We start from the raw sequence: 27,273 nt of genomic DNA, 5'->3' as shown, positions 1-27,273 counted from the left end.
CGGCTGCTTTACAGGGCTGATTTTCTCGGGTTCTTTTTTTCCTTCTACTTAAAAAAAGGCTTCAACTGTTTTGCTATCTGTCTGCCCTTCGCAGCAGCCGAGCAAGCTGCCGTCCGCAGCGGGGTCTGGACGGGGCGGCCACGGCGGCAGCACCAGGATGCGACCACGGGAAAAAGGCGAAACCTCGGTCCCCAGCGCCCAGCTGCAGCCTGGCACGCGGCGGGGGGGGGGGGGGGTGAGCGCTCCGTGCACATCTGGGCAGATGTGCGCCGGGCGGCCGCAGCGCTGCAAGGGGCCGGCGCAGGGCAGGCTCAGCCTCCCGCAGCGTGGCACGAGCCGGCGCGGGAAGGGGGCCCTCGCCCGGGGGAGGCCCTGGGCACCCGGGCACGAGCCCCGCGGGGGCACAGCGCCCGGGTCCAGCCGCCGCAGCTGAGGCTGCCCGCGGCCGTGACACCGATGGGGGGGACGAGGGGGTGGATCTTCCGCACCGCTGGCTCGCGGCGGGGCCGTGCCCGTGCCCTGCACCAGCAGCGCCGAGCCGGAGCGCGGGAAGGGCTGGAGCTGCCGGGGATCCACCCGGGAAACCCCCCGCGGCCCCTCGCCGGAGCGGCACAGGCGGCTCCCGCGCGGCAGCGGCGGCCGGGGCGAGGGCAGAGCCGAGCTCCCCCGCGGGCCGTCGCTGCGCGTGTGCACGCGCGTGTGCAAGCCCCCGCAGGCCGCAGCCTGCGTTTTGGGCGTTTTTAAGAAGAACAGGGTTAGTGGGTCACGCCAGCGCCCGAGGCTCTCCTCCAGCCCAGCTGCTCCGCTGCCAAAGCCGCCCGGGCTGGGGGGCCGGCGCCGGGAATGCGGCTGCGGGCCGCGGGCAGCATCTCCGGCACCGCGGGGCCGCCGGCATCGCCGCTGGGACCCGCGGCCACCTGAACGCGGGGCTGCACATCGCCCCCCCCCCCCGGCCCCGCCAGCCGGCCCCTTCCCCCGCCTGGGCCGCGATCCCCCCTCCGCCGCAGCCCCCGCCCCCCGCCCGCCGCCCCCCCGCCCGGATCCTGCAGCCGGAGCAGCTGTTGCCATAGCTACGGACATGCAAGTCTTGGCGAAGATGCATCTGTCGGCGAAGTGCGCCGGGCGGCTGGGGGCGGGGAGGCTCCCGCGCTGGCGAGCACCGCTGCTGCCGGCACCCCCGGCCCCGGGCAGCCCCTGCCGGGACGGGACGAGACGGGGAGGCCGCCGGCCCCCCGCAGCACCTTGCACGGCGCCCGTTGCCTGCCGGGCGGTGCTGGGCCCCTGCACCCAGGGTGCTGCAGAGCCGGTGCACAGCGGGACGAGATACCTTACGGCATCGCCATGCGCCCGCCACCCTGAAAGCTCGGGGCGAGAGGGTGACGTCCCCCCCCCCCCCCCCCAGCACCAGCCCGGACTGGGGTTCCCAGGCTCCGTTTCCATGGCGACCCGCTGAACGGCTGCCGGGGATGCGGGTCGCTTGCAACCGGAGCATCCGTGCGCCTGCGACCCGTCCTGCGGCGCCGAGGCCCTGCGTGTTGCAGCAGCCCCGCGGCCGCGTGCCCCGGCTCGGAGAGCGGCAGGCGCCTGATTTCAAGCCGACCCAGCCCGCGAGGCTGCAGGCGCCTCCCCGACGCCTGGAAAGCAAAGGGCTGCCCGGTCTCCGCAGCGCCAGGCTGGGGCAAGGCGAAGCGCCCGGGAGCCCCTCACCCGGGTCTCTGGGCTCCGCCCGGTGCCCAGGCTCCCAGCTGGGCACGGACCCGCTTGCCCTGCTCCCTGCGCGCGGTTATCGGCCGAGCGGGGACGCAGGAACCCCGGGGACACTTTCAGTTTTGTTCTGAGCGCGAGGGGAATTTTGCTCCCGGCGATTGAGCAATCCCGGCCGCTGCGGGCAGGCGAGAAGGGAAGCGGGGGATTTCTGCTGGAAAGTTGCAGGCGCTCCTGGGGCTGCCTGCCGGCCCGCGTGCTTCCCCGGCACCGCGCTCGGCCGCCCCGGCCCTGCCCAGCTCATACGTGTGACGAGCGCGTCGGGCGGCCGTGGAGCCGCAGAGCGCGACGACACCGGTGCCGCACCGGGCCCCACCGGCAGCCCCGGGCCGCTCGCGACACCGGGATTTACACGGAGACAGAGCCCGGCTGCCGCAAGGCGAGGCCCTGGGCCGGGCGCAGGCGTGGAGGGAGGCCGGGAAAACCGGCTCTGCGCCCTGGGCTCCCGTATTCCCCCTCGTCCCGGGCACCCCGGGGCAACGCCCGGAGCACGGCGAGCTCAGCGCCCCGACACGCCGCCCGCCCCGGCCCCGCGGACCCCAGCGAGCGGCTGTTTGCAGACACAGCGCAGCCGGGTGCCCGCACGGCACCGCGGGGCTGGAGCATCCCACGGCTGGGAAAAACAAGCGCCCGGCAAAGCTTGCAGCCCCTCGGGCCCCACGGAAAGGACGTGCCCGTCCTCCAAGCATCCCTGACCTCCTCCTCCCGGGCACCTGAGCATCCCTGCCCGCCTCCTCCCAGGCACCCCAGCATCCCTGACCTCCTCCTCCCGGACGCTCCCCTTCCCTCCAGCCCTTCCTGCCCGGCAGCGGCAGAGGCCCGGCCGGGTCTCCGCGTCCGGCATCTCGGCGGCCGCCCGGGCGTCCAAGTCCCTTCCCCCACCTCCGTCCTCCCGCGCACACTGGCCTCTCTCTGCCGGGGCCGTCAGATGTTGCTGAAAGGGAACAATGCGACGTATTGTCTCGCCCCGCTCCCAGGCAGCGCAGCCCGGCAGCACAACAAAAAGACACATTGACTCGCCGGGAGAAAGAGGCCCATACATCGCCCGCTGCTCGGGGGGGGCCCGCTGCGCCCCAGCATCCCAGCGCCCCGTCCCTGCCCCGGTCCGGCCGCGCGGCCCCGTCGCTGCAGCGGGTGCAGCGGGCGCAGCGGGGGACCCCCACGGCTGCCCACACCCCACAGCCAGGGCCTCCCGCCCCGGCGACGCGCGGCCACGCTGCCGCTGCACCTCCGCCAACGGCTCCGGAGGAAACGGAACGGGAAAAGCTCCCTTTGGCCCGAGAGCCGCTTTTGTTTTTGTAATGAACTTCCCTTCTAACGAGGAAGGCGGCTTGGAACCGCGCTCAGCCCCCGGCCGCGGGGACCCTCCGGCCGCGCTGCCCGTTGGCCGCCGCAGCCCCTTCCCTCCCGGCTCCCCGCTGGCAGCTGCCTGCCGCCGTAACACGCCCGCACCGGCAGCGCACGGCACGCTCAGGGTCGGGCGGCTCGTTATCAGCGCCGAAACGGAGCCGCCGGCGGGGACGAGGGCGATAAGGCGCGGGGGCGAGCGTCCCGCCCGGGCGATAGCCTTGCAGCGAGCTCCTGACGCGGGAGAGGCCGGCTGCTGGGAACAGCTCCGGCGATGCCGGGCATGGGCTGGCACCACCGGGACCCGGCCCGCGGCAGGGAGGGTGCACGGCATCGGGGAGCCCCTGGCTCCGGCTGCAGCACCCGGCCCGGGCTGACGCAGCTGGTCAGGTCCAAGGGCTCTGCGCTGTTTGCAGATGCTCAAACTCCCGGCCCAAAAGAAGGGCAGATGGTGTCAGAGTTGAGAAACCGCAGGGCAACAGCCTCGGGCGCGCGGAGGCGGTGGAAGGTCCCTGGGGCCCCGGCACCGCAGCACCCGCTGCGACCCGTGCCGGGGGGGGGGAACAGCTCGGTCGCACCTCCCGTGCAGGACGGACGGCTGCGAGAAGTATGTTAGCGCACTAAAAAGCAGCCACAGAAATAGAAAACGCCGTTACACAAGGCTCCGGTTGCCATGGGATCTGCACAGCCCGAAACGGCTGGCGACCGCGAGAACGGGCCCTTTCACGCGGTTCTAGGGGAAGCGGGTGCCCCGCGGCAGCCGCCCCGGGCAGAGGCTCCCCAGGGCGGCCGGGCTCGGCGGCCCCGGCGGCTCCCGCGAGCGCTGGAAATCCCTCTGCTCCACTCCCAGCGTCGCGGGTCGCCCTGGCTGGGCCTCCGCTGACTTGGCCGATCGGACGCTCGCGAATGGCTCCGGATGCATGAATAAATAATTGCATTAATTCTTCACCGGGGCGGCAGAGGCAGGGCCGGGGCGCCAGGCCGTGACCCGCACCGGCCGCCCCCGAGCCCCGCGGCTGGCGCAGGGGCTGCGCTCGCTGCCGCGTCTTGCAGACTGTCAGCGCTCGACACCCAATAAATTAATAATCAGCAGCAGTTTAAGTAGGTCTGCAAAGTGGAAAATAACAGCAGCAAAGCTCCTTCGTCCCTGAGGCCTTTCAGACGGCAGCGCGCAGCGAGGCAGCCGGATTTGTCTGCCCGTCCATCTGCCGGGACGCGGGCAGACCCGTAAGCGCCCTTCTGCCTGCGCCCTGCAAATCCCGGTGCTCCCGGCCGGCCGCAGCCCTGGAGCAAAGCCCCAGCGCGGACCGGCCCCGGCCCCGGCCAGCAGCGGCCGGGAGAGGGAAACTGCCCGTTTGCGGGCTGAAAACAGGGAAATAACGTGCCCCGGGCTGCGGCTCCCGGCTCGGCAGCAGCAGAAACCCACGGCGGGTTTGCTGCCGGCGGGGTGGGCGCGCTTGGCCCGCTCCCTCCCCAGGGAGGTCCTTCCCTCCCAGGCCTCCGGAAGGCCGGGAAATCCTCCGCGGCTCCTGCCACGGCCCTTGCGGCCGCTTGGGCAACTCCAGGTTTTACATACGGATCGAGGAGCGGGCGGACAGGCGAGAAGCCGCAGAGCAGCCATTCAAAGGCCTTTATCAACTGACAAGCAAAAGTCAATAAGGAAGATGCCGCCTGTTTTAATTAACACAGAAATTTCACTCCAACGGGGGGGAGACGATGTGTGTCGGGGGGGGAGGGAGGCCAGAGACAAAACATGACCTTGTTGGCGAGGCGCGCACAGCGGCGCATTGTTTTCCCCGCGGAGACGCTGGCCTTGATGCCGCACGTAGCTCGCGGCGCGCAGCTGGGCACCGCGGCGGCAGCGTGGGGCTCGGCCCCGCCGGGCTGCAATGGGCTCGGAAGAGCCCGGCCGGCCGCTTTCCCGCGGCTCGCGGCACGTCTCGGTGCGGAGCGGAGAGGTGCCAACGGGCCTGGCTGGCAGGAGCCTCCCGCAGCCCCCGCCGGCACCACGGGAGCACGAGGCACGCGGGAGCGAGGCCACGTGCGACCCACCGCGCTGGCGTGGGGCGGCTGCAGGCCCCTGGCCACCGCCACTGGCACCCGTCTGGGCTCGGCCCTACTTTCCTTTCTCCTGCGCTCTCCCTTTCCGGGAAAGCGGGGAGGAGGAGGAGGAGCCGGAGGGGAAAACCCGACCCGTGTGCGCCCGGCGGAGCGGAGCAAAGGGCAGGGCACAACCCCGGTGCAACCCGCCGCCCGGAGCGGGACCCCGCCGGGGCGGTGGGGCTGGCGGCACCCGTATGGGGGGGACGGGCTGGGGGAGCGGCCCCCGGGGGTGGCAGGGCCGGGGCAGCCGCGCCCTGGAGGTGATGGCGTCGGGGGCAGCCGCGCCCTGGGGGGGGGGTGTCTGGGTTGGGACCCCCCGTCGGGGGGGATGGGGCTGGCGGAGCTGCCCCCGCCGCCCTTCCCAGCGCCGCCGGGGCGGGGGGAAGCGCGGCCGCGAGAAACCCCCATCCCCGACGGGGCGGCGGCGGCGGCCCCCGCCCCCGGGGCGGGCTCGGCGGCGGCCCGCCCCCGCCCCGCGCCTTATTACCGGGGCGGCGGGGGGCTCTGCCCACTGCCTCTCGGCGCCGCTCGCCCGCCGAGCCCAGCGCCGCGGCGGGGCTGCCGGCTCCGCGCCGACGTGCCGCACCATGGGCAGCCAGGGCTCCAAGGCGGCCAAGGCGGAGGTGAGCGCCCAGCCCGCCGGGGCCGCCGCCGCCGCCGAGCCCGCCAAGGCCAACGGGCAGGTAGGTACCGGGGAAACGGAGGGGGGGAACCGGGGCGGGGGGGGCGTCCGCCGGAGCGGACAAAGGCGGCGGCTCGACGGGGCGCGGCCGCGCACCGGGCGCTGCGGCGCCGTCGGCCCCCGGGGCCGCTCCGCGGGCGGCCGGTACCGGGCGGGGGCGCCGCCGCCAGCAGAGCCCCGGCCGCCGCCCCGCCCCGGTCCCGGGCGTGGAGCGCGGGCGCCTCCCGGTGGCGGCGCAGCTCGAACCGCCCCCCCCGTCGTGCAGCCCCCTCGGCTCGGTGCGCCCCGCTTCCCCCGTGGGCGCGGGCTGGGCTTCCCCCGCTGCACCGCTCCCCCGCCCCGGCTCGCTGCAGGCAGGGGGCTTGGGTGCTTTTTTTGGGGGTGGAGGGGGGCTTGGGTGCTTTTTTGGGGGGTGGAGGGGGGGCTGATTCTTACGCCGCCGTGCCTAACGCGGGGGTCCGCTCTCCGCAGGAGAACGGCCACGTGAAGCTCAACGGGGACCTCTCGCCCAAGGCGGGCGCCGAGGCTGCGCCCCTCAACGGCAACGGCTCGGCTGAACCCCTCAAGGAGGAGAGCAAGGGCGAGGCGGGCGGCGGGGACGCCATCGAGCCTGCCCCCGCCGCCGAAGGCGGGGAGGCCAAGCCCGAAGGCGCTGCGGCCCCCAAAGACACCCCCAAGAAGAAGAAGAAGTTCTCGTTCAAGAAGTCCTTCAAGCTGAGCGGGATCTCGTTCAGGAAGAACAAGAAAGAAGCCGGGGACTCCTCTGCGTCCTCGCCCACGGAGGACCAAGGCAAAGCAGACGCCAAGGGAGAGGAGAACCCCGCTTGCTCCGCGAGCGACGCGGAGCCGACGGCCCCCCCCCAGGAAGGGAAGGCGGAGGAGAAGGGCAGCGCGGGGGAGAGCAGCGCTGCTGCTGCTGGGCAGCAGGAAGCTGAGCCCAAGCGGGAGGATGCAGAAGCAGGGGAAACCAAGGAGGAAGAGAAGCAGCAGCCAGGGGAAAGCCAGGGGGACACAGCCAAACCAGAGGAGCCCTCCAAACCTGCAGGGCCTGAGCCTACAACAACTCCTGCGGCAGCTGAGCAGAAGGAAGAGTAGAGCCCACTTGGCACTGTCCTAACTTAAGACTCTTACGCCATCCTCTTCATCCCAGTAACACCACGGACTCGCTGCCTTGCCCACACACCTTCCGTATTCAACGTAGAACTGACAAGCGCTCTCTAAAATCGCCCCCCTGAGTTATTTCTTCCCTTCTCCTGTTAGAAAACTGGTCTGGATTCCCACCACCATCACCACAACTTGGAGTAGTTTTACCTGAATCCTTTAAAACTGTGGAGGAAGACTATCCTGGACATAACTGGAATTTACAGTTTGATAAGAACCCAGATTTTTACATCGTGCTCTGGTATCTCCGCTGGCCTGACTGTTCCCGCTATCTTCCAAGCAGCCTGTGAAGCCCAGCAAGCCAGTGACTGTTCAACGGATTCTTTTTCTCAGTTCACATTCCTGGTTCTGACTTCATTTAAAGTATTTTGTGCTTTTTATAGAAATCAATGGTTTAAAAGCTAATCTGGTTAGTTTTTTATAATGTCTTACTATTGGCTTAAAACCATAAAGCTTGTAAGTCCGCTGTGTTTAATTCTGCTTCTGAGGGATAACTTTTGGGGTGTGGGGGTGGAGGGAGGGGGTGTGCCAGCTGTATAATGTGAAGCAATGTTGTTTTCTCTGTAAATAATTTTTTAATGGCCAAAACACTTGATTTGCAATTTTCTAACTTCTAAAAAAGCTGTATGGGTTTTATTGTAACATTTGAAAGGAATAAATGGTGACCCCTTTATGGGTGAGCTTGAGTCCTTCTTGCCTCGGATGCCAAACAAGGGCCAGTGAAGATGGCAGTTGCTGATTTAGTTCACCAGCTGCTGCATTTAATCACTCCAGCCCTAGCTCTGCTAGCAGTTAATTGACTTGCAGCAGATGTAGAGCTGCAGCCACAAAGGACTTTCTCACACAAGCCTCTTGCCACTGCCTTAAGCTCACTGTTCATCTAGCTGCTCTGGACTGCTGTGTTCTTAGAGATCTACCCAACCTTCTCCTGGGGGGTGGGAGGTGAGCCCACTCTTTACTCAAACAGGCCCCTGAGGTTTTTCAGGGTTTTTGTAGGGTTTTTTGTTTGTTTTTTTTAAATGCATGGTTCCTCTAGACAAAGCCTCAGCATAAAATCTGTTCTTCTTCCCCTAAAGAGAAGTGCTAGATCATAACTATGGTATCTATGTCCTCCCAAGCACTAGGAGGAAAGATCCACTTTCAAAGAAAAAAATGAAGGCAAAGCAGGTGCCTCGATCATTTCTGCTGTGATCTATGCAGTGATACAGGCCAGCTAGGCATAAAGCAGAGGGCAGGAGCACTACCCAGCTACAGCAGCTCAGAGCATGAAGGTTACAGCCTCATTAAGAGCTCTTGCTGCCAGCTTATTGACTGTAGCAATAGTTCACAGCCTCTTTCAGTTGGTGGCCTACTTCTAATTCCCTGATCGATCAACTGCCTCTGCTATTTCAGCTGGCAAAGAGGAGTCCAGAGGAAAGCGAGCCCACCATCAGCACCACGCCTGGTAAGCTAGGGGCTGGTGCGGGGAAGATAAATGCTCTCCTGGGGCCCTCGAGGTAGATGGAAGTGGCCTGAATCTCAGTTTTATGCAGTGCATCCTATCAATGGTGCAAAGCTAAAGCAAGGGACCTGCTCCCAGATTCAGTATTTGAGGGACCAAACCTGGTCTTTTAAATATAAGCAACGTGATCTGCACAGCGTTTCTAAGCTTGCAGGATTGCTGTGTGCGCCACGCTAGACGCAGCTGCAGTGTGCTCCAGCTGAGATACCGGGCTCAGCGCATCTGCCAGGGCGAGCAGTATTCGCTACCATACAGCCTCACGGCAGCCATTTTAAGAAACACTGAAAACAGAGAGAAGGACTGCAGTGGCACACGGGCAGGCATGATCGGGCAGGGGTAAACTTGAATTGTACGGTTATTTTTGTTGAAAGAAAAGAGCATTTTGATTGTCTGCTATAGGAAGAAGGATAACTAAGTATACTGGAGTATTATTACAGCAATGAAGGTCAACTGTGCCACTCAAAGCTTTTCTTTAACTATATAAACAGGAGATTTGGCTTATGAACCTTCAGTCTGCATTTCAGCTATGTGATCAGTACTCAGTTCTAGCAAGGCAAAAAACCTGCTCCTGATTTCATTAAAGAAACTTTTTCACTTCAATACCAGATAAAAAGCGCTTAAGTTCATCCAAAAATGCTCCCTTCCCATATCTAATTATTCCCTTTCCAAATTAACATTGCAAGAATCAGCTGCACAGAGTACTAAACTCTGAGCAAACCGCAAACCCAGTGAGCATCAGCAATGCTGCTGGACGTGAACCCAAATGCAGTTTAGGGAAGAGAGAGAAGAATTGCCCAGTGAGCCTTAGTGGAAGAGGTGTGAGCAAACAAAACCGATCGTATTTCCACTTACCTTTCCTGGAGAGGAGTCAGGAGGAGAATTTCAAGGCTATTTTATAAAGTGGAGAAAAAAAAAAAGGAACTAGAGCAAGCTTTTACATGTAGCACAGAGTATGTTTCACATAAAATGCTATAGGCTTTGACGGATCAATTTTGGCCAACATATCTAGCCCCCTTCCTGAAAGAGGGGGGGAAATAATCACGGCTCACCTTTCTCCCCAAAGCCTTCTTTCTGCTGCTTTTTTTGTTGTTGTTGGAATCTATACTACATCATGATCACGACCAAGCTGCTGCACCATTTTCCAGCAATGACTGAAAACAAACAGAACTCCCACTCTAACCTAGTGTTTCCTCTCAGCAGAAAGCAGTACAAACTCACGCCAACCATAGAAATGTACCAGTTTTATTACAAAGATTCTCAAAATTCAAAATAAAAGCATCTTTAAAAAACCACAATATATTTTCCCCCCAGACACAAAGATACACTGATCTCTCTCGCTTCACATACAAACACTGAAGAGCGGGAGTGACGTCACTCAGATTCAAAGAGACTAAAAAACTCACGGTGGAAAAGGGGAAAAAAAGTATTTAAAAAAATAAAACATTTAAAAAATAACCTGTGTTAAGTTAGCAGCATTATTAGAGTTGAAACCATCAGCAGCGCTCCGTGGGAGGTACAGATCCTCTTGTGGACAGAGGAATCCCCCTGAGAAAGGAGAGCAGCGAGTCAAAACTGCCTACAAAATTTCTGCAAAGCTGGAGCTCAGCAAAGCATTTCACAGAAAACTCGTCTAACGATCAGCTGTAAAAAGTGAGATGCAAGAAAAAGGCCAGTTCTGGTCACAAAAGGCCTTTGGGGGTGAGATAACGTGTGGGAGTAGGAAGAGGAGTAGTTATAAAGATGTACAGAGCCCCATCTGCTGTTCCCTTGTAAAGATAACAGCTCAGACTGCAGATAAAAAGGTTCTCCACATTTACTGGCCTTGACAGCAAGAGAGAGAAAAGGTTCAATCTGAAAACATTTGTACTTCACTTCAGAGAAGAATTTTTCAGTGAGTGACACACACTGACAAGGGGTTTCAGCTGGGCTCTGTTCAGTCTGGTCTTTAGATGACTTGGGAATTTCTGCAGTGGTTTCAGCCTAGGACACAGATTGGTACTGAAAAAGCACATTACAGCACGTGTAGCCAAGGGCAGAGCAAGCAGGGAAAGCGAAGTTGGAGGCCAAATGGGCAGTAACTCACTTCCCCCCCTGCAAAGAGGGGCATTGGTATAGAAAAAAAATGTATAAAAATTTCATCCCTTCTCTTGAGATGCATAATGCTGCCACACTAACTGGATCTGCGAGATCGTGGAAAATGTTAACCACCGCACTGGGGTGATTTTCATTTTGTATTTTCCAGATCTGCACCTGGAGGGCTCTTGGGCTGATTCACTAAAGCACTTTTCAGATCTGCTTTTAAGCTGCTTCATCTCTTTCCACAAGTTTGCTGCAGGGAGGTAGCCAACTCTATTCAAGAACTGCACTATTTGACCCTGAGAAGTGGCACCAGCTTGCAGTTACTTGCCATGGTGGAATCAGACTGAAGACCAAAGGAATAGTCGGTCTCTCACAGGCTTCATTTGGGAACTCGTATCTCCCACCAAACAAACAAACAAAAAATTTCATGGCCATCTTTCCACCTAACCTGAAATGCAGATACTACTTCTACTTAAATTATTCTTTTTCAAGGGTGGTTACTTCAGAGGAGAAAGTAAAGAAAGGAAGTGATTTTTTAAAGACACACCAAGGAGGCAGTGGAAGGCAAGAGTGAAACTTCCCAGTCACCAGTTCTGGGCAGTGCAGGTCTGTCTACTCCGCAGAATCCTCCCTATCTGCTCCCAGCAGAGTGCAGCAAGGAATAATTTACAGTTCTCAAGTCATTTATATATTTATATAGAAATATATACAGAAACATATATAAAATATAAATCCTGTGGAATGGGAGGCAACCAGAGAAGCTAACCTATGGTAACTACGCACTGACAGGTACTGTCCAGCTGCAGCCATCTCAAGCAGATTTAGTCTCTTCCTTCACCCTGTGAAAGCAAGCAGTGGAGAGTTTGCTTTAGACAAACAACTCAGGCTGTGCCAAAGCTTCAACAACAGGCTAGAGCCACAACATAAAGAATGCTGCTTAGATGGCCTGTCCTAAAAACATTTACCATACTCTGATGTCAAGCTTCATCTAAAACTTGCGCATCGCTGACACGCAAAATGTTACTGAATGAATGCCCAGCATTTTTAAGCCCTCTTCATTGAGGGCTCTTGCAGTGCTTTATCAGTCATGCTGTTCTACACACGCAAACTCCTTCCTGTCACAAACCCACGACAAAGCCATCCAAACTACCATGCCTCGCCTCCAATCCCGCAAGTTATGCAACATCCCAACACGGGCATAGGCAGATGCATAAGGAAATACAAACGCAGCTATTTAACTGCCATGCCAGGATACAGGGCTCACCCTTTGGGTTCTGCTTTCTCCTCTTTTGCTTTTTCCTCTTCTTTCTCATCTAAAAAAGAAAAAAAGACACATAGTAGAACAGTAGGAAAATAGCCTGCAGGGACACAGGACATTGAAAATGGAGAGAGGATGTTAGACCAGAACTGACTTTTTTAAAGCCCAAATTAAAAATCAGAAAGTAGAGCTCCCCTCAGTCCTTCAAAAAGAATAAACGTCCCAAACCATGAGAGAACAAGAGCGAGCCAAGGGTACATGCATGCCAGACAAAGTTCCGTGAAGCTAGGAGGACTTCCAGTCCTAGCTCTCATGCTTACCTTTCTTCTCCTCTTCCTCCTTTTCCTCTTCTGTTTTCACACGCTTAGCTTTCTTAAAGTTGGCAACATTTTTGCGGCCTCCTTCCCCTTCATCTTCAGAGTCAGAGAATTCTTCATCACAGGATATTCTCTTATCAGAATTGCGGACTGAGAATGAAGGGGACAAGTGGTTGTTTCAGCAGGTTTAGAAGTCAGGAGACAGCAAACACTAACTTCTCCAAGTACATCTACACACTGGAATGAACTGAGCCTAAGTAAGTCACAATAAGGCCTCAATAAAAACACTTCATCTTTCTATCTGCTTTATCTGTTAACTGATCACTCTTGACTGCTTCCGCCTAAGGTCCAAGATCACATATGCCATTGCATCTGCACCACAGTAATTGTTTAAACTCTCAGATTAAAGTCCAGGTTCTTCCATTATGGAAATTATCTGGCGAAAGTACCATTTCTTCAAGGGAGAAGGACTCTACCAACCCTGCAAAGCTTAGCATCAGGGCTTGGTCTTATAAAATCAGTCACAAAGGTGATTCAAACTGAAGGACTCCAGAATCAAGAGAGAAATTTATATCACATATCCTCCTCTGTTTAATAGAGTATCTCAGCTTAGAGCCTGCACACCTCTCCAGCCTCCCAATCCTGCTCAGCTTTGGCACCCACAGGCTCTGAGCAGCATGTTTCCCAGCAAGGCAATGCAACCATGCCCAAGGCAAGCACATACTTGAAATGCGTTTCTCAGGATCTTCTTCCTCTTCATCTCCACTGTCTTCCTGAACAGCATCCTCAGGAATTGGCTGCATCTGGACGCCAGGGGCATGAGGCAGCATGCGCAAATTCTCAAAGAGACGTTGCCTAGATCCAGCCAAGAAAGGAACACCTCCGTCAGCAAGGAGCCATCCACAGCTGTGAAGCCCCCAGCAGAAGATGCCAGTCTTGCCGAGAGAAGCAAACACTTACTTAATCTTTTCAAGATACTCATTTGTATTCTGGTTGGTCATGTTTGAGGGACTGATGTGGAGTTTAAAGTCCGGCCCAAAGTACTCAAAATAGTCATTATATGGAAGTTCTGCAGAAAAGTCAAAACAGAGCAAATACCAAATTACCACTGGACCAGCAGTGAAATACCACATACACACTGCTCTTCAGTGCAACATAAAGACACAAGTGCATTACCCTAGAGGTAGGAGCTGAAGTTCTCACAGGCAAAACTCAGATCAAAGCAGACAACCTGGCAACAGTGAGGTCAAAGCTCACTTGGCAGCCAAACACTATTAGCATGCACAAAAGTTTTCAGCAGAAGGCCATCTCATTTCAGTAAGACAGCAAGACTGCTGGAGACTTTTCGCTGGAGGTGAGAGCTACAGGACTAAAACGTAAACAAGAACAGCTACGAAAGATCAGGTTTTCTAAAAACTCTTCCACAGTAATAATAACGAGCTAGTGAAATATCTCAGGGTTGTTACACCACCCACAGCAATATTATTTCCCTGAGCTCTGTTGCTAGATAGTCATTTTCTTACTCTTGCTTCAAAGACTCCAGGGGAGAATTACCGTTCGGAATTTCAGTGTCCAAAGCCACAGCGGTCTCATAGGTCCAGCATCTAGCCACGTTGCGGATTGTATAGCCACCTCCTCCCAGCATCAGCATAGGCAAATTAAAACTTTTTACAAACTCCACACACTTGGCATGACCTGTAGCAAGGGCGGTGGGAAAAAGGTCATAACCTCATGGCATAAGGAAGGAAAAAACTTTTCCATGCAATCTAACTATATTAGTTACGCCAGTTTAACGTGAACGCTCTACTGTACAGCTCCAGCCTCTCAAGATCACAGACCCAGCCTGGCTACTTTGGTGGCAACGCTGTACTCTTACCTTTGATGGTCAGATTAAAACAACCCAGCCTGTCCCCTGACAGAGAATCCGATCCGCACTGCAAGACAACTGCACTAGGCTGGAACGTCTCCATCACTTTAGATATCACCTAAACAAGAAACCCGTTGTTACACTCTCTCCACAGGACAGTGTCACAATAACACAGCAACATCCATGTCAGCAAGTGGCATGAAGACATCCCTAGTGTTCTCACAGCTGTTGACTCCCCTATACTGATAACACTGGGGCTCTTACAAATAGAAGTCTACCAATGACAGGCTGCAATTGTTAGGCAGAAATACAGCCCTGAAGAATCTTATAACAGAGGACAATCTCCCCAAAGAGCACTCCCCCCCCGAGCCACCAAGATGACAAAGTACCACCCCATAAAGAATCACTCAGCAAAGACACTTACCGGCTTGAATATTGCCTCATACGACTCATCATCAATTCCGTCCCGGAGCGGATAGTTGACAGCATAATACTTGCCTTTGCCTGCACCAATATCCTATTAGAGTGAAAGATAGGAGACCACAAGGTCACCAAAGAACCAACTGCAACACACAAATCATGTGCCAGCTTAGGAAGGGAAGTCTGGGATTCCATCAGTGTTATCCAAATCTAAGCCTAGGCTCTCTGGGACAAATACTGTCTTGGCATGAAAGGACAAGAGTCAGTTGACTCCAACAGAGCCATGGTATAACCATGGCAACGTGGCATAAGTGGGTGCACTTGGCCCTCACTATTCAACTCACTAATTAGACATTAAGAGTCCGAGAGTATTGTGGGATTACGTTTAGAAAAGGGAACGAAGCGAGCACCTTGGCATTCAACTTGCACCTTAATCATTTCCTCAACAGGTAATCACTTGCAAGTGAAAGGCAAGAGAATTAGATCAGGGGAATCTAATTCCATATTACACCAGAAAGGGCATAACACGAGTAAGAGATCTTTCACCCCTGAGAACAGCATTCCGGCAACAGCAGAAGTCAAAGTGAACCACACCTGTATCTAACTTGAAAGAGTGCCACAGGTTACACCGCATGATTCATTAATGTGCAGAACTGACTCATAGGAGGAAACGCCAACAAGATATACCAACACACACAAAAGCACTCCCTGACAAATATGCACCAAAAGCTCCTGTGACCAAACTCAGTTTGCAAGTAGCTACTGATGACCAAGATGCCATCTTCAGAGTCACTTTTCCGAGCGTAATCCCACCAGAAGGGTGCCAAATGACTGATATTCAATTCCTGATTTTATTACTGTACAGGCTATACATGATCCCAGGAACAAAGCACCCACTCCAGGAGTCAAGCCAGCTGCCTCACATATACACATTTCCTCCTCAGTAAAAGGATGCTATTTTGAGAGCATACATTTAAAGTAGGAAAACCCGGAAGAACAATGATTTTAGTTAAATTAGTATGACAGCAAAGGGAGGGAAGAAACCAAATTTCAAGGGAATTTTCTGCTAAGCCTTCATTCTCACCCTCAGGTCCCCTGTTCCTGGGAAGTATTCTCCATACTTATGAAAGGACACAGTCATGACACGGTCCGTGGTGTAAAAGGCTTCCTCCACGCCATCTCCATGGTGAATATCAATGTCAATATACAGCACTCTCTGATGATACCTAGGATCAGAAGGGAGTCAAAATGCTGCATTTCTTCAGAGCAGAAACTGCCTTTACCAGCAGAGCAAATGGGAGGAGAGCAAAGAACGCGGTGCTAATCCCCAGGCTGCACAGCTAGCAGCCAGCTGTCTCTCTGGAGTCAAAGCAAAAGGCAGGCGCAGAATGGCCATATGCCTTGGTCAGCAGTGGAACAGAATCACCGAGGAAAACAAAGTGGCTTTTACTGCTGCAACCGATCTTTGAAGGCAGATTCAACTCAGTTCATTCACATTCAACCAATAGACTCTGCGTTTTATGTTCAAGCCTCCCACTGAGGTTTGCCTTGAGCAAAGAGCTGTCAGGGTGGTAACCAACAGACACATCTTACAGCAGTGCCCCCTTTTTGTGCGGGAGAAGAATGGTCTAAGAGCAATCAGACAATGCTCCAAACCTTTTGCCTACTGCACAATGCCACAATTAGAGAGACCCCTTTCTAGAGAGAGGGTACTGCATCCCAAAAGATATCTGATTAAACCCTCCCCAGAAAATACAGAGCTACAAAGGCAACAAAAGGAGCAGACTGGAGGAAAAAAACGCTAAGAACTCAGAGGAAATGCAGCAGAACAGACAAATGAAAGGGGTAAGTAGTACTGGGCGTACTTTAGGAGCTCCAAGATAGCTAAGACAATGTCGTTGACATAACAGAAGCCAGAAGCCTCCGACTTCTTAGCATGGTGAAGGCCTCCTGCCCAATTCACGGCAATATCTGTCTGTTGCTTGTTCAGCTTCACAGCACTGGCTGTAGGGAGAAGAATTATAAAATGTTAGCAAAGGAGTATAAAATAAGGGCAAAGGACTCATGACAGAGACTGAGGGGCAAAAAACAGGCCCTTTACAATCACATCATCACGTGTGTGTGTGTGTGGATATTTTACAAAGCACAAACCCAAAGTTTTAAACACTGGATGTCTTGACAAACTAACAAAAGGCAAGGGAAAAGAAATTCAGCCTCTACTTTGCCTACACAAGCACCACTTCCCACTTGTGCCTCAGAGCATAAAATCTGCAAAAATAAGCCCACAGCATTCTAGTTTGGGTTGCAGATGAGGGTAGTCTAGATTTCTTATTGCCCCAGACAAAAAACTGTAATGAAAAGTTTTATCTACTATATTATTTAGGCCCTCACAAAATATGCATTTAGGCAAAGAAAGTTCTCCTCTTCCCCCAGCTCCTTCACAAAGTTTCTGCAATTTTGCACGTCTCCCAGGACCAAAACAAATGATATTTTCTGTGGAATCTACAGCCTTGGACCAGAGATCCTAACTATTTCAAAAACTGCTGTAGTCTGTGCTTGTATAACTGCTGAAGTGTTACAGGAAATAAAGATTTCTAAATGTCATTGTGGGAGTAGCAGCCACAAAGTTTTAATGCTTGTGTACAGTAACACAGTTCCACAATATTTTGTCTTTCTGCAACAAAGTATCTGAAAACAGTGAAAGCATTTTAAATGTTCCAGCTTTCAGAGAGCTTACTGAAACCTTTCAAATCCTATTTTGCCTCATGTCCAGAGACAAGTGGCTTTTTGTTAAAAGCAACAGAAAAAGCAGTTTTCCTTTCCACATTACACTGACCTGGAACAAGGCTTTTTACAAACAGGGAAGACACCTCTTCTGTAAAGCTCACGTGGATTTTTTTTATTAGACCGTCACTGCTGTTCTTGTTTTTAAGTCATCACTTGCAATGCTGTTATATCACTCAAAGATTTCTTCATATATTCCCTAAAGTAACTTGGACTAGTGAAGGTATGCTTAACCAGTGTAGAGGGATCTGTCAATATGCAAAGCCTTCTCACATGAGAAGAAATATGGATCTAGTTTTTAAGGAAATTAGAAATAGGTTCACAGGGCTTCAATGAGTTCCCCACTACCACCACCACCAAATTTCTCTCCTAGACAGAAATATATCACATACATCTGCTCAAGAGAAGAAAAGCATGTAGGATTTGTGAGCTTACCAACTGAGCCTCCAGCAGAGAGCTGACAAAATTCAAACAACCCATCAAATACAGGGCAGTCTTCCCCAACATTGACTTGAAAAGAATACAAAAGAGTTAGTGAGAGAAAACCACAAATAAATGGCAAAGCCTATACTACCAACGTAATTTAAAAGCCGAGCGGATAAGCTATCAAACATTTTAAGCAGAAAAAATGCCACATGCATATAATAAAGAGTTAATGCAATCAACCTTGGATTTCCTAACGGGGCGAAAAGGTTCACTACTGCTGCTTTAGGGAAGCTGCTCCCGACCTTCCTGCGCGTTGCAAGCAGGCGTGAAGCAGGTCCCCGGGCTCTGGCGAGAGAGGCACGCCATCTACCGGGTGCGCTACAGGGGAGCCAGCACTCAGCCAGCCGCGGTGCAAAACGAGTGGGTGGAGAAGCGACGCTGTCAATAAAAGCTGTGTCATACTGACACACATCCTTAGCAGTAACTGGAAGGTCATTTGTTGAGGCTGCACATCTACAGTATTTTGTTCTATTCCAGCAGCACATGCTGGTCACCAGGGGCATGTGACACAAAGGGTGCAAAACGGGGACCAGCACCCCTTGCTATCCCACGCGGGTCGCAGACAGAACCGGGCTGTCCCTGGAAGCTCACACCTCGCAGGAGCAGCGCTGCCTGCCCCCAAGCTCCGTGCATCGGCCCCAGGGAGAGGGCACCGCACCGGCCGGGGGGAGCGCTGCCCCTTCGGGGGCTCCAGGGCTGATGCTGAGCTCCGTGTCACCACCCCACCTCACCAGGCTGAACGTGAAAGGTCTTTGCTCCTGCTTCCCGCTGTACTGCTGACACGGAGCTGAGAAAGCAAACAGTGCCAGCACTGCTGGAGGGAAGCGGGGAGGCAGGGGATAGCTGCGTGTACTCGGGGAGGAATTTACATCCACATCCGTTCTTTCACACTTTGTATATTCCTTTCGCTTCATATTGGACAGTCAGCTTTTAAGTTCGCAGCAGTACTATCATTTTGGCCTGGATAAATTTCACAGTAAATAGTTTCAAGATTAAAAATAAAAACAGTAACAACAGACTTGCACTGAACCTAAGATTTGCTTTTATGAACAAAAAAATCTGTATTCTTGTAACAACATCTGTAGAATACTTTCTTCCACGCTTAATGAGAAAGGAACAAATAGCACAGATCCTTGCAGCATGAGAAACTCCTCAGTGCATAGACTCCACAGAGATTGTACGGTGCGATAAGGGAATTTAAAAGGTTTCAATTCGGGACTGAGTTCTCTGAAATGGACAGCACCCATCAGGAGGCCCAGCAGGAAATAATTGCTCCTGCCTTTCCAACTGTTTCAGCAGGGCACTGCAAGTGGCAGAGTTGAAATAATTAATTCAAAGAGGTGGTTGGAAGCTTTCCCTGTTAAGCGAGGAGAATTCAAGTTGTCAATTTCTGCATGCTTCTCATTACAACAAATTAAGTTTCTTGCCCTTTGGGTTACAGAGTAGTCTTCCCCAGGCCTCCGACAGAGAACAAGGCGTTAGCAGAAAAAAATTAGACACTGCTCACTACCTTTACTGCCTCTCAGAACTTTGTGGGCAGCACCGACAGCATTTGAAGGCTTCCCTCTGCGATACTGGCAAAGACACAAGCTGCTACTCTGGGGAAACAGAAGCCAGTTAGGCTTTTTCCCACCGGGCCATTCAAAGCAGCCAGGACTATGAGGTGAGATTATCAGCAACAGGAGCCAATCATTCAGCTAGAGGCATGAAGCTCTGGCACAAGATACATAGATGGCACAGAGGGCTCAGATGCTCCTTCTTCCTTACACTGAGGAGCTTCATATCTGGGAGAGTGACCAGACAGAGCCCAACATGGAAACATCCGCAGGGAAATCCCAGCGCCTGCTCCTTCCTCAAAAATGAAGCTAGAGCACCAAGCAAACTACAGAGATCTGCCACTGTACTTGGGAGTGGTGACCTTGTCTCCTGTACTGCTAATCTCTGTTCTGACCCTCCTGAGCTAGTTCCCTAGCTAGGCAGAGGCTAGTATTTTGCAGGTCTTGTTGAGAAAATATCCGTCTCCCGCATGTTTATGATTAGTTTTCATATTCTGCCTCCTTCGGATAAAAACATTTCCATGAAAGTACAGTGCAGAAAATATTGACTATCAGAAAAAGCAGAGTGGGTGTTTATGAGCCGTATCAGCTTCAGGGGTAAACAGTTCAGTTTGTGTAAATATGTACTTTGGTACATTAAGGCATATTATTTTCTGTAGGAAGTCTTCTGACATATATTACTCATGAACCATATTACCCATTCCTCTGATGTGCTTGTGCCTAAATATCCTGTCCCTTTTGGCTTATACCAGATTTTCAAGTGCATCTGCTTCAGACTTGAGACCCATAATTCTTCCAATTTGGAAATTACACTCACTTCACATAAATGAACCCCATGGGCTAACAACTGTTTTCTGCTCGAAGACTACAGTGTGCATGATCAAAATACTCTGTGAATGAACTTTGAGCCCTCCCCCCACATTTGTCTATACTAGCTAGAAACCTAGTCTGCTGCACAGTAATTGCCGAAGAACATCAGCACAGATTTGCAAAGAGGCCGTAAAAAGGTTTCTACAACAATAAAGTTGCAAAGAGATTCTTAGCACTTTCACAGACTCAAGGGGTTAGAATGAGAGAATAGCTCATAAAATTCACCACTCTAACACAGAAAAAATGGACAGCTATCACTAAGCAACTCAAATCACCTGTATTTCCAAACCCTTCTCTGGGCCCTGTAAATCCTTCAGTGCTACTGCAGATTTTGGACACAATCAAATACCTTCTTTCAGGGGAAAAAAAAAATTGCACAACCCTTTCCCACTTGAATACTTTTTGGTTAAAGATAAGCAATGACACAAAATTCATGCAGCACAAATGGAGTAGTTTGGACATCTCTGAGCCAAGTTAATTTAGAAGAGCTCCCATTAAAACACAAGGCCAAAAGAGACTGAATTATTTCTAAAATGCTTGATTTGCCAGGTAAATTAAAAATAAATCAGGAGATATTCAAGTTTCCTGGGCTTCCTCCTACTCTTTTTACCACAATCCCCTAAAGTAGACCCAGAAAGCAAGAATTTTACAATTGGCAGAAACTATACTAATATATACATAGCTTACATCTTTGCATCTGCTTGCTGTACTCAGACATGTTATCAGGGCGAATAGATCTCAGAAATTTTATGTAGTCATCACTGTGGTACTTGGTCATTTCTTCTGCGTTTGCCTTGTGAGGACGCTGCAAGGACAAAAAGAAAGCAAGGTTTGTTTTGAAACATAACTCTTCTCTCTCTCCCTAATTCCTATCCCCAATCTCAGATTTACTCTCAGGAATAGCAGAAAACTCAAAACAGCAGCACTGAAGAAGAGAAACTGATTTTCAAAGACAAGAATTATTGGAGACTGGAACTTTTCACATATCTAGTCAGAGAAAATATGTAAGTTACAGAGAGGAAAGCAATTTTCCAGTTTCCAAAGCTTATCTGAAGCAAAGAACATCTCACTAAAAGAAAAAAGCAGAAATATATCAACTCAACTATTTTCCCCCACCTCTCTTCTTTGGCTTGTCAAGAGAGAACATGACAGTCTGAAGCATCAGAGCTAAAACTGGTAAGGGGAGAACAGGTAAACTAAGACCTTTCCTACACATTTTTCTTCATGACCAGCCCTGTACTTACATATATCTCCATCTTCCTGTAGAGGCCATAGTTCAGCAGTAAGTTGTGGGTCATCCGGATCCTGTGGGGTTTCATTGGATGTCCCTGGCCATAATAGTAGTTTCCAACATCACCTAGGAGCAAAAAAAATTCAGTTTCAGCAGGGAAAAATATGAATTCCTTCAAACAGAATCACAGCTGAGCTTCAAGAGCCACCATTGGTTCATCTGCCATTTTATCTGTCCTTCTGCAGTGCATCTCTTCACAGGGTCTTGCTCACACACAGATCTCTGTAGATTCAAAAAAGTTTATCCTAGACTCAGATGAGACAGACATTCGTAAGACAAGGTTTGGCCAAACAAGGGAGTTTTTAATGCTCATTCTGGGAAAGGCACTCCAAGTACAGACACTCTGCGCAACTAAAATTGTGCTGTAGAAGTTAAAAAGGGGGAGCTCCAGCTTCCCCTGGACAGGGCAGCTTTGGGCACCACGTTTGCCTATCCTCAATAAATGACAATTCTCTAATACCCTCTTAAGACGGTTCTGATCCATTTATGACATCTCATATTTACAGAGCACACAGATTTCACTGGAGCAGTGCAGCCGTACTCCGAGCAGGGATTTACGTGCCAAGAGGCACACGAGCTTCGCCCCAGCTCGGAGGGTGACTCACTGCTCCTACCAGGTATGTCAGTTTCCTACTATTTACTCAACAGAAAGGGGATACAAAGTAGCTAATTCTCACCCAAACAAAAACAACCAGCTGTAACTTTACAGCCCCAATTTTGCCCTTTATGGTTGCTTGAAATACCTCAGAAGAATCTCAGTCCCTATCAGCTGTGCAGCCACACAGGTGCACCCTGATGAGCTATTTTTCTGGGCACCAATGTTAATGAAGTTAGCTTCCTACAACTGTGTCCCACAGGTAATCTCCCCATGTGGATTCTCTTGTACCTGGTAAAAGCTGAGTTTGTACTGCAGTGTCCCATGGTAGGGGTCATTAATCATGTGCCCCCCCCCCCCCGGTACTTATTTTCATGAAACTTACAGAAATTTAACTTTTAGATTTCTGCCCCATCTGATTTGTTTAAGAGATGCACAAGGAGGAAGTCTGCAGACAGCCACATGCAGCGACAATACCCCATAAGCCTCATTTTCTTGGGAAACCTGACTAAGAAGTTCACATAGCTTTACAACTCTCAAAGAGTTTAGGAAGCAAGAGACCCAATCCAGTCTGGCTGGTGACTCAGCTGGGAGCATTAATATTTCATCATCAATCTTAACATTCAGGAGAAACTGCTACTTCCTCACAGCACACAGCTGTAACTCTTCCTCGTGGGTACGGCCCTATTTACAGTCAAGCAGATGAAACAGTGCAAATCCCGCACCCACATGATTCTGCTGCCGAGGTTTAACTGCACGTAGCACTACAGTGAAAATGGATGCTCTTTGTCTATGCTAATGTTTTTTACTGAGGCAACTATGTCTACACCAAAACCAGGTTAAATCAAGCTTTGGGGAGCTAGAGATGCTCAAAACCCTATCTAGAAAATACAAATAAGAAATTACAGAAAGCTTTGGGAAATTATCATCTGCCTTCTTTACTGCAAGCTGCCAATGAAATGCCCCAGGCAAGCCCCAACTTCCAGAGTCTTTTTGGGTTCATTCTGCTAAATATAATGCACCAAACTCCCACAGAACAGCAGACGAGCCTACAGCTTTTAGCAGCTTGCCTGCGTGTTCAAGTCAGCGCAGATTAAGAATGTGTGAACTTAACAGATACCTCTTCCTGTCTGCTAGGGTTAAGTAAGTTCCCACATGGGGAGTTAATAAAGAAGAAGTTACTGTTCTTTAAGTTTGGATCCTAACTTAGCAGTTCCCAGAATTTCCACGAAGGACCCTTAAGATGCCTGACTACTTTTTCCCCAGCTTCCATCTCCCATCTAGGCTCTCTCCTGTACTCAGGGAACAATCTCTACAGCAGTTTCCTTCTCCATCCCAGGACACTTTTCTGCCACATGAAATTTATGCTCAAGGAACAGACCCACCCAGTATCCAAAACAGCCTCCCAAGTGCCCTGGGACCTCCCTTTTAGGAATTACTGCACTAGATTATTCCACCCTCTACCTCCCTGCATAAGAAAAAGGCCATCGTAAGCCGGCCTCCTACAACTGCAGCTTTGCCTTCCCTGACAATAAAAGCGCACTCTCGCTCTAGGATGCACAGTGGATGCTTGCCAGCCCCTCATAAAAGAGCAGTTGAAACAAGGCACTAAAACTTTACCACAGAGTAAATTAGTGAGGTCAGCTATAGACAAGAGTGTATAATGCTAACTTCACATCGTTACCATGCAATAAAGACTACAAGGATATCATCTCTACTTAGCATTTTAAAGCAAGATGACTAGTTATTTTGTGTTTAAAACATCATCTTGTGTCTCTAAAGATTTCAGCTTGCTCACAAACTGACAAGCTTTCTTTGCGGAAACGTTATATCCTAAGGACAAGGAGCAGTTTGGACGTACAGTTTTCTTTCAACACCTAGGTCACTCGCACACGTACGGCATTCTGGTATTTCCTGCAACTATCCTTCAAGTTTAAAGTAGGCATTTTAGGGCCCACAGCACCAGTACCCCACTGTATTTTGATCCGCTGGGTATTGCACAGACATCAGTTGTATGTGGCACTGGGAATGGAAAGGATGGTCCGTAGAAGCCAGGCTCAGTTTCACTGCACCGAGAGTCCTAATTCGCACTCTTCCTCGCCACACTCCCCTGAAGACTCTGGCTGAGTCAGAGACCTGGTACAGCTATCGTTACAGATTACAAACCTGCCACTCAGATTTCGAAAAAATAAATGCCCTCACTATATGCCTGAGACACTAAAGCAGTTTAAAAGAGACCGCTTTACTGCCTTAATGAACGCTGAACACATCCACTTACCACAGGAAAAAGCTTCGAGAAAAAGTTTTTATTTGACTTCAGAGACTAAAACCCATGATGAAATAGAGGAGATTTGCACAATACCTTTCACACAGAGTGATCACAGACTACAAGATCAGCTCGCTCACCACTGAAACACCAGTTCCCCCCTCCAAAGGGGGGGCAGTTGCGGATGTGCACAGACTCCCCCCGCTAAAGGGGAGGCAGTTGTGAACGTGCACAGAGGTGACGCAACTGTGATTTCTCTCGAATGCTATAGGGGAAGACAGGGAAGCCACACAAGTCACCTTGTTTGAGATCCGGCCAGCTCTAATACCCTATTACTCGCCCACCCCAATGGGATGGTTACCTAGCCAGAAAGCAGTGTTTCTCTATCCTCGTGAAAGAAAAACAGAACAAAGCAAAAAACACACAGTCTACAATCCAGCCAAGTTTAGAGCCAAAATTAAACAATACTCCTAGACACAGGAACTCCCTACAAATAACCAAGCCATTGGTCTGGCTGCCAATGTCTTCATTTTTGTCCCTTGCTTGATAGTAACAGCACGGATCCAAATGAGTTTCAGGAATGCCTCTTCCTCTTAACGGGGCTCCCAGCGGCTCTATCCCCCCTTAACCCTTCCTCTCCCCCCAGCATCTCCCGAGCACTCCCCATCCCCCAGAAACCTTCCTCAGCATCCTGGCACAGCTCCCAGAGCCTCTCTCAGCCCCTGCCCCTCTCCCCATCTTGGCCCCTTCGGAGCCTTTCCTACTTCCACCCCACCTCCAATGCCCTAGTTTTCTACTCCTTCCCAGCTTATTCCACCAGCCTCCTCCTGTTTTCCATCAGTGCTGCTCCCTGTCTTTCCCCTGTCCCTTATCCTTCCCTTCTGCCCTCCAGTGTTTCCCCACATTCCCCTGCTGAACCCCCTTCCTTTGCAGGCCTCCCAGTGCTCCCCTACGCCCTTCCCATGCTCCCCACATCCTTCCTGTGACCCCCAGTCTTCCCCAACCTTTCTCCTGCCTTCCAGTGCCCCCTACCCCTCCCCTCACTGCAGCCCCCCATACACCTCACCCCCATCCATGCCTTAACCTCTGTGCCCCCACCCCCAGTGCAGTCCCCATCCCTTACGTGCCCCTCAGTGTCTTCCACTACCCCACCCATGCCCCAGTGCAGCTTCCAGCCCCCTATGTCCCCCCATTATCCCTCCCCCTACCCTTCAGTGCAGTCCCCAGCCCCCCATGTCCCCCAGTGCCACCACTACCCCCCCAATGCACCCCCAGCCTCCCCGTGTCTGCAGCATCCATCCCCCTATTACCCAGTTCAGCTCACGCCCTCCCCATGACCCCTATTATCCAGCCCCCAGCCCAGCCCCCAGGCACCCAGTACACCCATTATCCAACCCCCAGTGCAGCTCCCAGCCCCCCACATCCCACAGTACCCCTTTATCTGTCTCCTAGTGCAGCCCCCAGCCCCCCACATCCCCCAGTGCCATTACCTATCTCCCAGTGCAGTCCCCAGCCTCCCATGTCCCCCCAGTCCCCCTTTATCCATTCCTAAGTGCAGTCCCCAGCCCCCCATGACCCCCAGTGCTCCCATTACCCATCCCCCAGGGCAGCCCCCAGTCCCCCACATCCCCCAGTGCTCCCATTACTCATCCGCCAAGGCAGCCCCCAGCCCCTCAAGTCCCCCAGGGTCCCCAGTATCCATTCTTCTATCCCCCAGTGCAGCCCCCCATGTCCCCCAGGGCCCCCATTACCCATCCCCAGCCACCCACGGCCCGCATTACCCATCCCCCAGGGCAGCTCCCAGCCCCCCATGTCCCCCAGGGGCCCCTTTACCCATCCCCCAGGGCAGTCCCCAACCCCCCAAGACCCATTACCCATCCCCCAGGGCAGCTCCCAGCCCCCCATATCCCCCAGGGCCCCCATTACCCATCCCCCAGGGCAGCTCCCAGCCCCCCATGTCCCCCAGGGGCCCCTTTACCCATCCCACAGGGCAGTCCCCAACCCCCCAAGACCCCTTACCCATCCCCCAGGGCAGCTCCCAGCCCCCATGTCCCCCAGGGCCCCCCTTACCCATCCCCCAGGGCAGTCCCCAGCCCTCCGTGTCCCCCAGGGCCCCCATTACCCATCCCCCAGGGCAGTCCCCAACCCCCCAAGACCCCTTACCCATCCCCCAGGGCAGCCCCCGGTACCCCATGTCCCCCAGGGCCCCCCTTACCCATCCCCCAGGGCAGCTCCCAGCCCCCCATATCCCCCAGGGCCCCCATTATCCATCCCCCAGGGCAGTCCCCAGCCCCCCAAGACCCCTTACCCATCCCCCAGGGCAGTCCCCGGTACCCCATGTCCCCCAGGGCCCCCATTACCCATCCCCCAGGGCAGTCCCCAGCCCCCCAAGACCCCTTACCCATCCCCCAGGGCAGCCCCCCAGGTCCCCGGTACCCCACTGCCCCCCTCACCCCCTCCCCCTGCCGCCTCCCCTCCCCCCAGCGGTGCCTCCCCTCCCCCCCGGCGGCCCGCCCGCCCCCCAGCCCCAGCCCCGCCGCCCCCCCCCCGGCCCGGCGCTGCCCGCAGCCGCCCCCGGAGGCGCCCCGCGGCCCCTCACCATCGTAGTAGTAACAGACTTTCCGCCTGGTCCCCTGCGTCAGCGCCATTTTCCTGCCTCCCGACAGCGACAGACCCTACCGCCGCGCAACCGAACCCGCCCCGGGGCCAGGCGCCCCGCCGCCCCCCCGCAACCCCGCCCCCGCGGGGCAGCCGACCTATCGGGGAGGGGCTTCACGCCCCCTCTCGCCAGCCGACCAATAGGAAGTCCCGGCGGCGAGGGAGAGCGGGCGCGGGGGAGCTAGCAGGCTAGATCGAGCACCAGGGTGCTTGGACCGTACCAAGGGGGATGGAGGAGGGGGGGACCGGGGCGGACTACACCATCGCC

The 27,273-nt window shown here is 53.6% G+C and overlaps 2 protein-coding genes across 2 annotated transcripts; one reads left to right on the top strand and one right to left on the bottom strand.

The window, feature by feature from the left end:
- The first annotated feature begins 5,702 nt into the window (after positions 1 to 5,702).
- MARCKSL1 (MARCKS like 1) lies at positions 5,703 to 7,730 on the top strand. Its single transcript, XM_064525184.1, has 2 exons — positions 5,703 to 5,897; positions 6,368 to 7,730. Exons 1-2 carry the CDS (start codon positions 5,802 to 5,804, stop codon positions 6,989 to 6,991), a joined length of 720 nt encoding a protein of 239 aa, XP_064381254.1. The 5' UTR covers positions 5,703 to 5,801; the 3' UTR covers positions 6,992 to 7,730.
- A 2,054-nt stretch (positions 7,731 to 9,784) lies between these two features.
- Positions 9,785 to 27,096, bottom strand: HDAC1 (histone deacetylase 1). Its single transcript, XM_064525183.1, has 14 exons — positions 26,947 to 27,096; positions 21,440 to 21,552; positions 20,883 to 21,000; positions 17,719 to 17,793; positions 16,365 to 16,503; positions 15,584 to 15,725; positions 14,504 to 14,596; positions 14,089 to 14,197; positions 13,767 to 13,907; positions 13,173 to 13,281; positions 12,937 to 13,067; positions 12,216 to 12,362; positions 11,902 to 11,950; positions 9,785 to 11,476 (listed from the first exon to the last, which is right to left on the bottom strand). The coding sequence occupies exons 1-14, from the start codon at positions 26,993 to 26,995 to the stop codon at positions 11,449 to 11,451; spliced, it is 1,443 nt and encodes a 480-aa protein (XP_064381253.1). The 5' UTR covers positions 26,996 to 27,096; the 3' UTR covers positions 9,785 to 11,448.
- Positions 27,097 to 27,273: the final 177 nt, after the last annotated feature.

This window comes from Dromaius novaehollandiae, chromosome 23 (genome assembly GCF_036370855.1).
Source record: "Dromaius novaehollandiae isolate bDroNov1 chromosome 23, bDroNov1.hap1, whole genome shotgun sequence".
NCBI lineage: Eukaryota > Metazoa > Chordata > Aves > Casuariiformes > Dromaiidae > Dromaius > Dromaius novaehollandiae.
Note: the sequence above shows the minus strand (reverse complement) of the source record. Positions and strands in the feature narration are given on the sequence as shown.

What these genes read in the sequence shown, in the direction of transcription:
- HDAC1 (XM_064525183.1), bottom strand. Translation starts at nt 26,995, where the DNA reads ATGGCGCTGACGCAGGGGACCAGGCGGAAAGTCTGTTACTACTACGAT. An exon ending in CAGCAAGCAGATGCAAAGAT is followed by an intron (nt 17,794 to 20,882) that starts GTAAGCTATGTA and finishes ATTCTTTTCAAG; the next exon opens with TCAATGTTGGGGAAGACTGC. An exon ending in GGAGGAAGAGGAGAAGAAAG is followed by an intron (nt 11,951 to 12,215) that starts GTAAGCATGAGA and finishes TTTCTTTTTTAG; the next exon opens with ATGAGAAAGAAGAGGAAAAA.
- MARCKSL1 (XM_064525184.1), top strand. Translation starts at nt 5,802, where the DNA reads ATGGGCAGCCAGGGCTCCAAGGCGGCCAAGGCGGAGGTGAGCGCCCAG. An exon ending in CCGCCAAGGCCAACGGGCAG is followed by an intron (nt 5,898 to 6,367) that starts GTAGGTACCGGG and finishes CGCTCTCCGCAG; the next exon opens with GAGAACGGCCACGTGAAGCT.